This window comes from Jaculus jaculus, chromosome 8, assembly GCF_020740685.1.
Source record: "Jaculus jaculus isolate mJacJac1 chromosome 8, mJacJac1.mat.Y.cur, whole genome shotgun sequence".
In the NCBI taxonomy this organism is placed as follows: domain Eukaryota; kingdom Metazoa; phylum Chordata; class Mammalia; order Rodentia; family Dipodidae; genus Jaculus; species Jaculus jaculus.
Genome location: NC_059109.1, coordinates 115,250,406 through 115,266,295, shown reverse-complemented (window position 1 = coordinate 115,266,295; position 15,890 = coordinate 115,250,406). Strand labels below are relative to the sequence as shown.

The 15,890-nt window shown below is 44.7% G+C and overlaps 1 protein-coding gene and 1 pseudogene across 1 annotated transcript in view; one reads left to right on the top strand and one right to left on the bottom strand.

Annotated features, from left to right (window-relative positions):
* Nucleotides 1-609: 609 nt before the first annotated feature.
* On the bottom strand, nucleotides 610-1,958 carry LOC123462895 (annotated as a pseudogene).
* Nucleotides 1,959-4,705: 2,747 nt separating this feature from the next.
* The window catches only part of LOC123462894 (putative ankyrin repeat domain-containing protein 19), a 42,888-nt gene continuing 31,703 nt past the window's right edge, over nucleotides 4,706-15,890 (top strand). Inside the window, exons 1-6 of the mRNA XM_045157062.1 lie at nucleotides 4,706-4,995; nucleotides 6,211-6,325; nucleotides 6,485-6,658; nucleotides 10,267-10,373; nucleotides 12,017-12,154; nucleotides 14,154-14,218. Coding sequence (XP_045012997.1) covers nucleotides 4,793-4,995; nucleotides 6,211-6,325; nucleotides 6,485-6,658; nucleotides 10,267-10,373; nucleotides 12,017-12,154; nucleotides 14,154-14,218 — 802 coding nt within the window. The 5' untranslated portion in view covers nucleotides 4,706-4,792. The remainder of the gene's footprint in view (nucleotides 4,996-6,210; nucleotides 6,326-6,484; nucleotides 6,659-10,266; nucleotides 10,374-12,016; nucleotides 12,155-14,153; nucleotides 14,219-15,890) is intronic.

The following is a 15,890-nucleotide window of genomic DNA, read 5'->3' as shown; positions in this document are numbered from 1 at the left end:
ATTAACTATTGCTGGAGTTAACTAAACTAGATACCCCAGAACTTCAAGCCCAGTGTTTTCATCAGGATGGGGACCATGAGAACACAGTCAGTGCCCACTAAAACAAAATTTCGTCGGGCGTGGTGGGGCACACCTTTAATCCCAGCACTGAGGAGACAGAGGTAGGAGGATCAATTGAGCTCAAGGCCAGTCTCAGACTATATAGTGAATTCCAGGTCAGCCTGGGCTAGAGCGAGACCCTACCTGGAAAAACCAAACCAAACCAAAAAACAAAAACAAAAAAACCATGATTGAGTGTGGGTACAGGCACTCATGTTTGCAGTCCCCTCGTGACTCTTAACATTAGGCCTGTCATCTCTCCTGAAAAGCCATCCTACAGCCACTGCCATTTTCCTAGCTAGCAGCCTCTCAAACTGCACCTCACTGGATTTGGAACACTGAGGTCAAGCTTTTGACCCTTACTCCTGGAATCAGAGGGCTCTTCACGAAGGTTGATAAAGGGTTTTGCACCAAGCTTGCTTTCACACTCAGTACCAGTGGAAGGATTGCTAAAAAAATCTACCTAGTGTGCGCCTCTATGGAATAATCGAGTGTGTTGAACGTACTTACCCATCAATACACAAAGACTCAAGTAAGTTAAAGGGTCACACTGACCAAGCCCCTCAAAACAGAGGCAAATTTGGTGCGGAAAGTCCTCTGCTATGCTAATAACCTCAGTTCACCTTGGCTCTTTCCTAGAAGAGCCACATGAATCTCCTGCTTCAAGAGGCACCTTTGGCCAGGCCAGACCACAGAAGAATGCAGAGCCCTGGGTGAGGTGATGTCACATGGAGTTTGGAAGTCATGCAGAAGGCCGCCGCATCAGGCAGCATCACTACCAGTCAGGGCTGGGATGTGCGCTGCTGGACCACACTCCTGGAGCCTTTTTTCCTCATGCAGCTTAATGGCAGGTGCCCAGATGTCCTTGCGCCTTTGGAATGATCGGAGGGCACCAGGTACTGATCCCAACCATGCCTTATCTGGATGAGCGCTGGAAGGCAATGCTCAGCTTGGAGGTAATACTGTCGAAAAGGCTGCTAGAGGTGAGCAAGAGGGAGCTCATCTGGATCTCCAGATAATTTGGATTCAATGTCACGTTTCCGAAGTAAAATTTTCTCTTTTCCTTTTCTGTGTTTCTTTTCTAATTCCCTTGTTCTCCTTCCAACACAACTCGGAGGGCTCTCTCCTCAGCTTCACACAGTTCAGAGCGCTTTTTATTGAGTTTTCTCAGCCGCTGAAGGTGGTGTTCAAAGGCCGGAGGACAGACCCCCCACAACCCCCCGTCCTTGCTGCAGCTTCCTTCCCCAGTGTCCTCAGCTTCTCCAAAGCACGAAGGATGTCCACCATGCTTTCGGCGTCCGCCCGTTTTTTCCTCGCTTCAGACAAGACGCCCTCGCCTCGCCCACGCGGGCGGCCTGGGCCAGCGGCTGTGAGCGCTCGGCCCGGCCGGGTCGGGCGGTCGTCCTCGGCCTCGCGTAGGGCCTGAGCCGGGCCGCGGAGCCACCCGCGGGCCGCCGGGGCTCGCCGAGCACAGCCTCCAGCCACGGCCGGTCGCGCAGGCGCTGCGGGGCCCGCGTCCCCGAGAGCGTCGGACGGCGGCGGCAGCGGCGCCTCAGCCCCGCGCGCGCCCCAGGGCGGCCCTGGGGGAGAGGCCGGCGCGCTGAGGCGGCGGCGGTCCCGGGTGGAAGCCGCCAGCGCGGGAGGCCTCGGGCGGGCGCCCGGGGCTGCAGGGCCCGCGGAGGCTGGAGGAAGGGGGCCGCCGGTCCCCGGGAAAGGAGCTGGGCCGCTGGGGTAGAGACGGCGTGACGGAAAGCCGGGGACGCCGGGAGCGGGGGCGGACGGCCGACGGCAGCGGAAGGCAGGCGACCCGGAGGGTAGAAGGGCGGCCGAGCCGTGGTCCCCGTGGAGCGGCAGGTCATCTAGCGGCACCATCCTTCTCGGTGGTGGGTAAAGCAAGGTCTGGTCTAATCACAAGACTCGTGCCTGGCGTGAGATCCCAGTTTTAATTTCAAAGATTTTCGTAACAGTCGATAATCACTTATGTAATCCACGCATAGTACTTAACAGAGCATATGATAAATGAAAAGTGACCACTACTGTCTCCAAAATGCTGTCATGGTTGAAGTGTTTCGTAAACATGCCTTTCTGGGTCCTTCCTTGCTGGGCTCAGCTGGGGCACAGGGCACAGGTCATGGGCATGCCCACACATGTTCCCCTGCCCGCTCCCCAGATGATGTTTTCCTTATGGGGATACTGTGGGCTGCAGTGCCTGGTCCTGAAAGGCCGGGCTCCGGCTCTGGTTGGGTCAGGCAGGGTTTCGGGAGGGACAGCCACGTAGGGAACTGACACAATGTGTGGCTGCGATGGAGACGTGGAGTGGGAGGATGGTCCAACGGAAGGAAGGAAGGTGGAGATGACGCCGAGAGGATGTGCATCCAGAAGTGAGTTCAACATTTGGGAGTGTGGAGGATTTGGGTGGGGGGCCTCCTAGGGGGTCACAAATGCCACTGGAGGTGAAGGGAGTGAAGATGAGGAGATGCTGTTGACAAGTGGGAGGAGGAGCTAACAGAAGAGTTGGATGGTGGAAGGCAGAGAGCCACTTTAACCTAATGAGAAAAGGTGAATTGTTGAAGAAAAAAAAAAATGAATGGTCAAGGAAAAAACAAAACAAAACCGGGCATGGTGGCACAAGCCTTTAATCCCAGCACTCGGGAGGCAGAGGTAGGAGGATCTCTGTGCGTTCAAAGCCACCCTGAGACTACATAGTGAATTTCAGGTCAGCCTGATCTAGAGTGAGACCCTACCTCTAACAACAACAACAACAAAACAAAACAAAAAAGATGTCAAAACTAAGCAGTGCTCTCATTACAAATTGAAAATAGGAAATAGAGAAGTGAGGAGTTGTGGGCAGCTGTGCCAAGCGGTTGGTAGGTAGGAAGGACATTCGTAAAAGCATTCTCATCTCTGCTTGAGAAGGGCAAGGCTTTCTCCGCATGTTTTCATCGAATACACAATGCCAGCGTCTTTGAAGTCAGGACACAGCCTGCCCTTCTGGCAGCGGAATTCGCATGGATGCCCTTCTGGTCAGGGCTAAGCGAGGACTAGAGGGATTCTGACGCGTTTAGAGACGTGATGGACAGCCTCGGGTACAACTCTACTTTCCACCGGCTCACATACCAAGGCCTGTTTGCCCACCGGTGACTTTGTCCTTTGCAAATAAGGAACATCAAATTCTCATTCAGCAAATAGAAAAAAAATGTGTGTGTAGGGAAAGGCTAGCAGGAATGAAACTCATAGTATTTCGATGTGCGTCTTTTTGTATTTTATGAATTTTCAGAATTCTGCATCTGAGTATGGAACCTTACAATTAAGAAAACATAAAATCTTGTTTCCTGTTTTTATTTTTTATTTTAAAAACTTTTTGACAACTCCCATGCATACACGCAATGTACCTGATCACAATCCCCTCCCATCACCTGCCTTGCCCCTCCCCCTCCACTTAACCCCTTTTTTCTATTTAGTCCCTCTACTGAAATTTATCTTTGGAGGAACAGGGTTTTGTGCAGCTGAGATTCGACATGGTTGGCTGTTCACATGCGCATTGAGTACACTAGGGTACCTGTATGCCACGCCTCTAACGTACCTCTGCACATTTGACTGCTTAGCATCGGACGTGCGCATTGAGCACCCTGGGTATGTGGAATGCCACCACTCTAAAGTCTCTGTATTCTGCATGTTCGACCCGCTGAGATCTGGACATGCGCACTGAGCACTCTTGACTCCCCTACTTGCTCAAGCTGCGGAGCTCCAACAGCTCCTGCACTCCGCGCTTCCGGAGGACAGTCACGGCCCGTGTATTCCGCGCTTCCCGTGGACAGTCACGGCCCGTGTATTCCGCGGTTCCGGAGGACAGTCACGGCCCGTGCATTCCGCGCTTCCCGTGGACAGTCACGGCCCGTGTATTCCGCGCTTCCCGTGGACAGTCACGGCCCGAGCAGCCCGTGGTTACCGTGGACAGTCACGGCCCGTGCAGCCCGTGGTTCCCGTGGACAGTCCCGGTTCGTGCAGACCGCGGTTCCCGTGGACAGTAACGCCCGTGCATCCCGCGGTTCCCGTGGACAGTCACGGCTCGTGCAGCCCGCGGTTCCCGTGGACAGTCACGGCTCGTGCAGACCGCGGTTCGGTGGACAGTAACGCCCGTGCATCCCGCGGTTCCCGTGGACAGTCCCGGCTCGTGCAGACCGCGGTTCGGTGGACAGTAACGCCCGTGCATCCCGCGGTTCCCGTGGACAGTCCCGGCTCGTGCAGACCGCGCTTCCCGTGGACAGTCACGGCTCGTGCAGCCCGCGGTTCAGTGGACAGTCACGGCTCGTGCAGCCCGCGGTTCGGTGGACAGTTGCGGAACTGTGGACAGTTGCTGAAAGGCGAACCCTGCCGGGGATCTGTGGCAGACTTAATTTTCGGCGCTGGGAGCGGGAGCATTATAGAATTCGTTCGGGGCTTTTCATTGAGAAGCGGTTTATTCTTACTTTTAAGGGTTTTTATTGGGTTGGGGCGGGGAGCGGGCGGGGAAGGGGGTGGGGGTGGGCGGGGTGGGGCGGCGGGCGGCAGGGAGCCTGGGAGCCGCAGCCACAAAGTTCTTTGAAGTTCTTTGGGTGGTTTATATTTATCAGTATTACATTCTTACTTTTAAGTATTTTCATTGGTTGGGGAAAAGAGAAGTGGCGGCTGTGAACCCCAGGAAGAACCAGCCATGAAGAAGTTGATTAACTTCTTCACTAAGGAAAAACCTTTTGAAGATCCGAGGGTGTCGGGTCCTGGCCCGCCCAGGTACCACACCTACTACGAGCCTCAGAATAAGGTCCACGAGGCTGCAGCCTTCGGATTTACAGGCCTCTTGGAACTTTACCTGAAGCGCAAGGAGTCTTACAGGGGCAAAACAGATGTGAAGAAGAGGTGACTGGGCTCTGGAGGGAGGCAGGTCCCACGTGGAGAAGGCCCTGTCCTGCATGGCTGTGCTGAGGGCGGAGGGAACAGCTGGCCCTTGTGCACACATGGCAGGGAGGAGGCAGGAGCCCCGGGGAGAAGGCCACGTCTCCCCTGGTTGTGTGGAGGGCGGGCAGGGGAGGGCTTGGCGGTGTGCTCACTTTCTGCCAGCCACAGGCTCCTCACATTTTGTGGCCTGCATATTTTGCAGGGAGGGAGGCAAGTGTCACCTGGAGAAGGCCACGTCTCCCCTGGCTGTGCTGAGGGCAGTCGCTCTGGCCCTTGCGTCACTTTCTTCCCACCACAGGCTTCTCACACCTGTGGCCTGTGCCCTTGGGATAAAAAGGAGGCAGCTCCCTAGGGAGACGGCCATGCTTCCCTGGTTTTGCTGAGGCGGTTAGGGACGGGCTGGCCTGGCTCTCACTCTCTCCCTACTACAGGCTCCTCACGCCTGTGGTCAGCTAACCTGGGGTGAATGGGGCTAGTTGCCCTGTAGAAAAGGCCATGCCTTCCCTGGCTCTGCTGAGAGTAGGCCCTGGAGTGTTGGCTGGTCTCTCGCTTTATTTCCACCCCTTCCTCCTCACACCTGTGGCCTGCACCCCTGCACCCCTGCAAGGGGCCTAGCATCCAGACCACCTTCATGTGCAGCAAAACTAACAAACTTTGGGTCCCCTTACACACCCCCTTGTGGAGCACTTTCTTCTTGATTTAAGAGGGAACAAAACTAAGGAATACACCATTTAATGAACAAATAATAAAAAAAAAAACCCATGTCATGACACTGTAGACAAGTGCCTAGTGAGAGAAACTGTCTAGCTACATACCCCAAAATTCTTTGAATAAAATTCAATGTCCAATTTCTATGGTGGACACTCATACAAATATGCATTATAAAGAGAATTTACAATGAAACTTTGAAGGCAGAAGATGGCTCTGTGCTTTTTTTTTTTTTTTTTTTTTTTTTGGTTGTTGTTGTTTTTGTAAGGTAAGATCTTACCTCTAGCCCAGGATGACCTAGAACTCACTATGTACTCTCAGGGTGGTCTCGAACTTATGGAAAGTAAAGGATCCATCAGATGAAAATTAATGAGTATAGGTGTTACATGCTATATAATTTTTATAAGAGTGACTATAGGTTTTGAGGTAGCGCTCTATAATTTTGTAAAGTTCACTCCATTTCCACAGGACTCCCCTTCACTATGCTTGTGTATATGGCCATCTGGACGTTGTGAAGCTCTTGATTAAGCGGAAATGCAGTGTTAATGCAGTGGATTTGCGCCTTGTCTCACCTCTCATGAAGGTATAACGACACCATTATTTTCAGATAATATAGATTTGATTTCAATGCTTATTATAAAAGTGAGTTTATCTCATTTAAACAACTAAGTGGTGAATTCTGTTGAATGTGTATCTTGAGTTCCTTGAGTTGACAATCTGCTTATTGATCCACTACTCACAGGCTGTTCAGTGCCGAAATGAGGAATGTGCAAAATACCTTCTCCGACATGGTGCTCTGACGAACATAGCGGACAACACAGGCAGCACGGCTCTGCACTATGCAGTCTACAATGGGGACATAAGCCTTGCTTCAATGCTGCTGAAACACCGTGCAGATATTAACTTGGAGAACGAGGTATAATTCATACAAATTTAATACCAAGGTAGTTGAAATGCATGTGTTTTCACAGTCGTGTAAGGTCAGTTTCCAAGCTCAAGCATTTCTCTTGAATGAAACTATTTGGAAATAGTTCATCTATTTCAAGTGTCACTTTGCATATTGATACTTTGAAAAGGCATGTAACAGAGGACAACTTTCTTCTATGCACTCATGTTAAGTACTTATGTTGCAGAAATCTGTCACCCCTGAAAGGGCTCAAAAGTTAGACCAAAGCACAAGTACACCACAACCAGTTTTGGTGAACCAACGAGTTTATTAGGGTTCCGTATAGAACAGGGTGAGGGGTTGCTTACAGGAGCATGGTGACTCACGTGCAGCTACATTGTGGAAAGCTCACCGCAGCACAGGCGATGGCTCACAGAGGCTGCATCTCTGCAGTGCATAGCACAGCCTGGCGGCAGCTTGGCCAGCTGCAGAGTCTCAGGCGCACTACAGGATTTGCAGACTGCTCAGTTGGCAGTCTCTTCCCAGGCATTTTTTTTTTTTTTCACTTCAAATGATCTTAGGGGATGGGGTCTTGTAAATTTCCTTCATCTTGTTGACTCCCAGTTTCTCCCAAAGAGGAACTGCTTCAATACTGAGGAAACTGCTCTACAACAATTTATGAACACAATGATCTGTTAAGCTATGATTTTTTCTATTCTATAGTGTCCTCTTCATCAAAGTTTTCCTAGCTAGCTTAAAATAAAATATAGGGAATAAAAATTGCCCTAGAAGTTGGCTAGTCTCAAACATAAGTTCTTGATGAAATGTGGATATCTCGATGCTGCTGTAAAAAAAGTTATATTGTGTGATTAACCTCTAAGTGGTAAGACTGAGGAAAAAAATATTAGAAAAAGAAATTGATCAGAAATATTTAGGCCAACTTTGAAATAAGAAATTTGAAGGAAAACATCAAGTGGTTTTTACAATTCATTTTAGATGTATTAATATTGTGCTGTGGAAGTGGGAGGTAATGGCTCTCTTAGTTTGAGAAAGGTGTTGAATCATAAGCATGCCTGCAGAGGGACTTTAGGAGGACTGTGGAGAGACCAGACTGATAGTGACAGGGTGGTGATTATATGGACAATTTAAAGGAAGAACTAATAAGGCACATGAATAGTTAGTTCCCTATCGTTTAAGAAACAGCCACAGAGCTGGAGAGATTGTGTAGCGGTTAAGGCGCTTGCCTGCAAAGCCATAGGACCTAGATTTGATTCCCCAGGACCCATGTAAGCCAGATGCACAAGGGAGCACATGCATTTGGAATTCATTTGCAGTGGCTGGAGCCCCTGGTGTGCCCATTCTCTCTTTCTACCTGCCTATTTCTCTCTCTCTCTCTCTCTCTCTCAAATAAATAAAAATAAAATATTAAATAAAAGAAACAGCCACATAGAAAAGGGCCTAAACCATGTTCTCAGATGTGCAATACTTTCCTGGGAGTTGGAGATATTTCACATTGCATCTTTGAAGAATCGGGTTGCCTTTTTGAGGTTTCGATTTCTTCTGCTGTCCCTAACGCCAGGAATTGAATGGAATTTTCACTAATTTCACGTCTTTATTTCATTTATCCTTTTAACAAAATCTTCAAATGATGAAGGACTTGGCCCTGGGGATGGAGGTGAGACTGAAGTGATGCTTGTCTGCCTGACCAGACAAGAGCCAGACCTAACGTTGTGTGCTGTTGTGACAAGGAGAGAATTGAGAATGTACAAGGCCAGGCTTTTCCTACAAAGTTTATCTCAGTAAATCAAATAAGAACTATTGGCTGCCTGTATGTACCTGTTGTCCAGGACCTATGTGTGATCAGTTAGCATGGGATCCAATTTGGTGTTTCCTCTTGTCATCGACTTTGCCTTTACATATAGTTGAGTCCACAGTTGATGTTTAATTTGAATTTTATTACAGATTTTATTGTTTACAAAACACTGAAATGTTTAAGAATAGGTTATATATTATGTACTACTTTTCTAGCAATGGGATTAACTTTAGCAATTAGAGTTTTTAAAAATTATTTATTTGGACTAGAGGGATGGCTTAGCAGTTAAGGAATCTAATATTTCTCAGTGGTTAAAGACACTTACTTTCAAAGCCTGACAGTCTGGGTTTGATTCCCCAGTACCCACATAAGCCAGATGCATAAGGTGGAACATGTGTCTGGCATTTGTGGTGGCTAGAGGCCCTGGCACACACACACACACACACACACACACACACTCCCTCTCTCCCTCTCTCTCTCTCTCTCTCTCCTGGCTCTTTCTCTTCCTCTCTCATAAATAAATAATTAAAATAAAATATTAAAAATATTGATTTATTTGCAAGGAGTGAAAAAGAGAGAGAAAGAGAGACACAGAGAGGGAGAGAATGGGTGCGCTGGGGTTTCTTGCTACTGCAAACAAAGTCAAGATGCATGTTACACTTTGTGCATCTGGTTTATGTGATTACTGGGGAATCAAACACAAGCTTTCAGTCTTTGAAAGTGTCTTTAACCACTGAACATTTTATATAAAAATATTTTCCTTTGCCCATACTTTAAACATATGCTCATTTGAACAAATAAACCTCTAAGTTTTAACAGGTAAGTCACTTTTAACAGTCCAGCCAAGTTGTGCATTATTGCAAACAAAATTATATCATTGTCCTCAGAATTGTCTCTTAACAAGACTCATGAATTGGTGACTTTGGTTCTGGTAAAAATAATACACAATATGAAAGGTGGCCATGTTATGTCATTGTCTCATTATTTTTATTTAGTGTAAAATAAACTAAAGAAGGGGTAATTTATGAAGCCACACACACAAAAAAAAATTAAAAGACCAGGATTGGAGGCGTACACCTTTAATCCCAGCATTCAGGAGGCAGAGGTAGGAGGATCTCCATAGGTTCGAGGCCACACTGAGACTACTTAGGGAATTCCATGTCAGCCTGGGCTAGAGTGAGACCTAAATAAATAAATTAATTAACTAATTAATTAATTAATTAATAAAAGTAATGGCACAGGCCTGGAATCCCAGCACAATGGGGAGAACTTAAGTAGGAAGTTTCTGAGCCAGGAGGCTAACCCAGGCTATATAATAGTAGCATATAAATTAGTAACTAAGCAAAATTAAAGAGATCTTCAATACTGGACATCTATTTTAAATTTCTCTCCCAGATTGGGGGTATTTGAAAAACGTATTTTGCTTATGGTTATAGCAGGAATCCTAATACCTTTATAATCAGCTCACCTTTCACATGATACAATGAAAATATTACTCCCCTGCTTTGGAGTTGTTGAGATGAAGATGGAGCTCCTGCCCTCAGGGAGCTCTGGGCTTAGATGGAACCATTGCCCGACTCAAAAATACTCATCAGTTTGTACATATGTAGTATTTCTCAGGAAGGTAATCATTTAACGTGAACTCTGTGGGAGTCTGAGTTCATGTTGCAACCCTAGACAGGGTGGAGCACTTAAAAAACAGGGGCGCACGTGTCAGTGTGCAGTGGGTTGAGAGGAAGAAAGCGCTGCTGAATTTCTGTGCTAGATGTTCATGTACAAGGGTGGTGTTAGGTTTTCAGCTCATCTCTGATTTCTTGTTTAACAGAGGCAACTGCCACCACTTTTACTGGCTCTTCAACAAAAACAGGAGGAGATGGCAATATTCTTAATCAATAACAATGCCAACATATTCATATGTGATAAGGTGTTAAGGTACAGTCCTTTCAATTTGAACTGATATACTGTGTTCTATAGAGGAAACCATCACTCCTGCTAGAAATATCACACTGATGAAGATTAGTTCAGGATACTGTGAAATTACATATTGTAGGATATATATTACCATATAATATGGACTGCTGTTTGTTAATTGTAATCCATTTTGGTTATATAAATGTATCTAACAAAAGGTTTCATATATTTAATGGTATAATTTAAATATTTGTGAATTAAATAATTGGGGTTTTGTTTTAGTTTTGTATTACAAGTGAATGCTTAACTATTTTACAATACTTTAACTCTCTGCTTCTGACATACTGTTCTTTTAAAATTGTATGTTAAGCAGCTCACTCTCTTCCTACTATTTTCTTTAAATGCTTTATGAGAGAGAGTGGCAGGGAAAGAGAGAGAGAGAGAGAGAGGAGGGAGAGAATGAGTATGCCAGGGCCTCCAGCCATTACAAAGAACTCCACGTGCATGTGCCACCTAACCTTGGTCCTTAGACCTTGCAGGCAAGCACCTTAACCACCAACCCTCTTGCTACTGTTTCCCCACAAAACTGTAAGGCAAAAAAACAAAACAAAAACAAAAACCTCCCTGCTATCAGCTGCTTTTGGCTAGATGCTTTGTCTGAGCAACTACAAGCAGAAGTAAGGCTGTGATGGTACCATGGGCAGTACTGCTGTAATCCATATGCTATAGGCGCAGGCCTCAGTGGTGGAGGCAGCACCTACACCTGCTCTGTGGTGAGCCAGGCGATGTACATGTCCCCAAGCACCTGCTCTCAGCAGATGCAGACTCTCTTGGTCTCCTTGGGCAAGATCATCAAGCTGCGCCTCTCGCCTTTGCCAGTCTCCTGTCTTGTCTGCTTTGCTAAGTTCCAAGATGTAGACTCGGTAATTGTGGTGCAGCATCTGCCAAGCAGTGTGTTCCTCGACAGAGCCTGGGTGGTCTTAGCATCCACTGAGGAGTTACTCCTGATGACACTAAGGCTTTGTCTGTGTTGGCAGCTGCTAATTGCAGTGTGAGTCTTCTGCTTGGTGGTGGAATCCTGCTCCCCCAGCCCACTCACTCAGATCAGCACTGCGACTTTGAGGCTTTGGGAACTCCACCTCTTGACCAGGCCCTTGCAGCTCCTGGGCTTCCTGGAACAAGTGTGACCTTTCAGTCCCTTGTTCCAGCTCAGATGCTGGAACTTAGGAGTCTTATAACTGTTGTCACCATTATTATTGGTATGGTTTTATACTAATGCTATTGCCTTAAGCATGTGGATAGATTTTAGTCTCTTGTGAATTATTACTCTACACACATCAGACCAGGGAAGACATAGGGAATGACTCATCTACCTCTTTAAATGCTTCCGATAAATAACTTCCACACAATCATTATCCACTGAAGGGTATGAAATTTTGAACTCCATTGTGGAATGTCAAGCAAAACAAGAAGCTTCCTCTTTGTTTTGTTCCTTGACCTTGCTGGTTATCTACAAAGATGACCTGTGCTCATCTTTGTACATTTGTTAGTAAATGGTCATTTCTACACAGACAAATGATTTCAAATTGGCAAATTATGTATAGTTATCTATTCAGTACTTTTTATTAAATACCCAATATAATGTTTTGTCTCCATTATTTTAGGACCAGCCTCATCTATGCTGTTAGATATGAATTAGCAAAGGCTGCAGAGGTTTTACTTGAGAGAGGTGTATCTGTCAAGGCAAGAGATGGTTATAATCTCACGGCCATTGAATATGCAGTTGAAAATAAAAGTAAGATGTAAGTATTTAAATTAAAATTGTAGCTATCATCAAGTGAATGTTAAAAGCAATTACAAAAATGGTAGCTTCTCCATCAGGAGAGGATTTCTTATCTACTTAAAGACAATTGAAATGGCAGTGATATATCCATGTCATCATTGAGAAGCTAAGCACTCAAAAGAAGGAACAATGGATGCAGGACTCTATGCAGGGTACTTTTTGAAAGGCTGGGACTTGAACTTGACTAAAGTGAATATTCTATCCTTGAGTCACACTCCCATTACTTAGCTCAGGAACTTTCAGAAAGCTGTATTTGAGGATAACAGCATTTTGTGCTTTTATTCTAAATATAACACAATCAGGGAGTACACATAACCTCATATCTTTGATATGCTAATTAGCTTTTGAGTTTTGAAATCACTGGGTTATCAAACATTCCTGTTACTTTCCTCTGAGTGCTATCTTTGTGATTCTGCTCTTCTATGATTTATTTATTTGTATGTGTTTGAATGTGTACACATGTGTTGGTATATGAGTGTGGGCACATGCATGCTATTTGAACTCCCGAGAACTTAAGGAATTCTTTACATTACAATCTGTTGTTATGAAAAAAGAAAAAAAAAAGAAAGAAAGAAAAAAGAATACATTGTAGTCATCCTTTGGTTTATTTTGTGCTGTAGTTTTGCAGCTCAAGCTGACCCTGCAGCCAGACATGAACATCCATTCCTGCCCTTTGTCTTTACTAATGGAGTGTCCTGAGTATTCATAGCAATAGACACTGAGTCTTAAAAGTTGAAAAGCAGTGTTCACATATATGCATGTTTCTGAGAGCACCTACTATTACTGATTGAACACTATTCGGCTGCATCTGCCGGGGCTCTGAGCTTTAACAACACAGACTGACAGAAAACGGACACTTTCAAACCCTTCTAGGGAAGCCAGGTGTTAACCTAGACCTTTATAGTGGGTTACCATTGAGGAACTTGTTTGTCCCCTTTTCCAGTCTGAATGGGGACCATTCTAAACTATCAGATAGTGTCAAATTATGTAGGAAGAGACTGGCATGCCCTCTCTTCTTTAATACCCTATACCCTACACTCAAAAGCCCTTCAAAGAAGCCCGTGTATCTTCTTGGCCTCAGTGTTAGGAGGTCCACATCAGCCTTCCCAGAGAGAGTGCCAACTTCTGATTAGTCACTCAAGTGACATTCTCCATAGCAGTGAGACCCTTCTTACCTACTTGAGTCTGTGCCTTGAGTTTTCAGGATATTTTCAGTTCTTGCTTTACCACAAGACCATTAATCACAGTTCTCTGAGTCTGAAGTACATTATTTGGAATTAAGAGAGGAGAACCCCATTGTGTCTCATCAGAGCACAAGTGTGAAAGAGAAGTTTGTCTTCAAAGACAGTTGCAGATGAAGCTGGTGCCACAAGAGTCACTCTCACAAGGATCTACTGCCTCAGGGCTTGAATACGTAGATTGGTTGAATATTTCCTCATTACTTCCTCATTTGTATATTAGAGCCCATGTGCAAACACATATCTAGTTTTATTTGGGATTCTGGAACAGCTCAATCAAAACAAGCAAAATCACCCCATTGCTTTTCTCTTTGTACGTACATGTTCTGTAGACTGTCAATTTATTCACAGCAACCTAATGAAGTAACAGTTAAGGTATTATTTTTAGAACATGTTTCCCTAAGAGAAACAATTTGATCTAAACAAAGCACCAGTTGGTTATAACAAATCATGATGCTTTTCAGTAAGCTAGGAAAATTTAATTCATAGCCTGAGGTGGTTTACTTTTGATTCCTAACCATTTCACCCCCCCCCCCCGCCTCATTTTTGTTACAAGTTATGTAAAAGTTTTAAAATCTTCAGTTTGAAGCATATGATTAAAAATTCAGGTAGGACTGTTAATAGTATCAGAAAAAAACATGAATTTAGTGCATTGGGCAAATGATTTCCATATTAACATTGAAACAGTAATTTTATTTACCACTTTTTTGTACATTACAGTCTTCCATTGTTGTTGGCTTACGCCAAGAAGAGGAGAACAACTTCAGATGATAGCGACACATCATGTAAGTCTTCTGATAGTTCATTACTATAGAGCTTCCTGCCCTAGATAGTACAGTCAGACTGAGAATATTTTGATTCCAAAAGGTGATTCACAAAGTGTAGTGCTGGGGAGACGACTCAGTAATTAATAGAGACACTTGCCAGCAAAGTCTGTTGAACCAGGTTTCATTTCCCAGTACCAATGTAAATCCAGATGCATAAGATCCACTAGCACCTGGAGTTCAGTTGCAGTGGCAAGAGGCCCTGGTACACCAATTGTTTCTCTCTTTCCCTCTCTCAATTAAATGAAAGAAGAATTTTAAAGCAAAGTGTAAATTGAATTCATAGTTTTTCTGATGTGTCTCCTAATAGTTTACAAATCAGAATTCTTTAAAGTAAATTGTGAAATTTATAATCTGAAAGGGCCTTGTCCAAAAATTGCCATTTTAAGGTGGCTCTTGAAATCTTATATATGTTGGTAAATATAAAAAAAGATATTTAAATTTAGCATGCTACTTGCTTTCTTGATGGTCACAGATAATTGGACTTGCAGCTTCTATTTAATTTTATAATGAATGCATTGCATTTAGTAACTGAAAATTATCACATCTTTTTTATATAACTAGAAGCACAGAAGAACAAGTTGTGTCACTAAGACATGATAAAATATTCAGCCCTTTGATTATTTCCTAGCTACACACGTAACTAATTTGGCCTATAGGTTTGTAATTATTCAATATAGACATGACCAATGATAATCTTCACCTATCTCTAATGTAATATGATTATTCAACTAAAGTTCTCAAATTTGCTGCACTGCACAGTAATAATGGTGAAAATGCATAACTTCCTTGGCAGATTTAGGTACTAAGCCCATGGCCACCTGTACTCTAGGCAAATGGTCTATCCTTTACTAGACTTCAGGCCTATTTTCCATTTGGTTTTCCTACTTCACATAGAATCCAATAGTAAACTCTCTGCTTATGGGAAAGTGTTACACCTAAAGTGCTTTGCCTCATAACAGATGAGAAGCAATAGAAATTATAATTCAATTATGCTGCTAAATAAAGAACAAACACATGATGGGCATGATCCATCAAAATGTAGTAAGAGGGCTGGAGAGATGGCTTAGCAGTTAAGCGCTTGCCTGTGAAACCTAAGGACCCCGGTTCGAGGCTCTATTCCCCAGGACCTAAGTTAGCCAGATGCACAAGGGGGTGCACACGTCTGGAGTTCATTTGCAGTGGCTAGAGGCCCTGGTGTGCCCATTCTCTCTCTCTCTATCTATCTGCCTCTTTCTCTCTCTCTTTCTGTCATTCTCAAATAAATAAATAAAAATGAACAAAAAATTTTAAAAAAATGTTGTAAGAAGAATATCAGCTCATCCTTCTAGACATTATTTTGTGAGAAAGAGGGATTTTGTAGGGAAAAAATAAGAAAGTAAAACGGGAGATTTGATGGTAAATTTTGAGCCATGGTGAATAAAACTGAGAACTTTAATTGGATTTACTGTGTATATGTTCACACCAAAGACATGAACAATGCTCAGCCAGGGAGTATTTCTTACTCCTATTCAACTGAGTGCCAGGCAAGAGGTACAAACCCATCATCATTTTACAAAAGACAAATATAGGCTGGAGAGATGGCTTAGCTGTTAAGGTACTTGCCTGCAAAGCCACAGGACTCAGGTTCAGT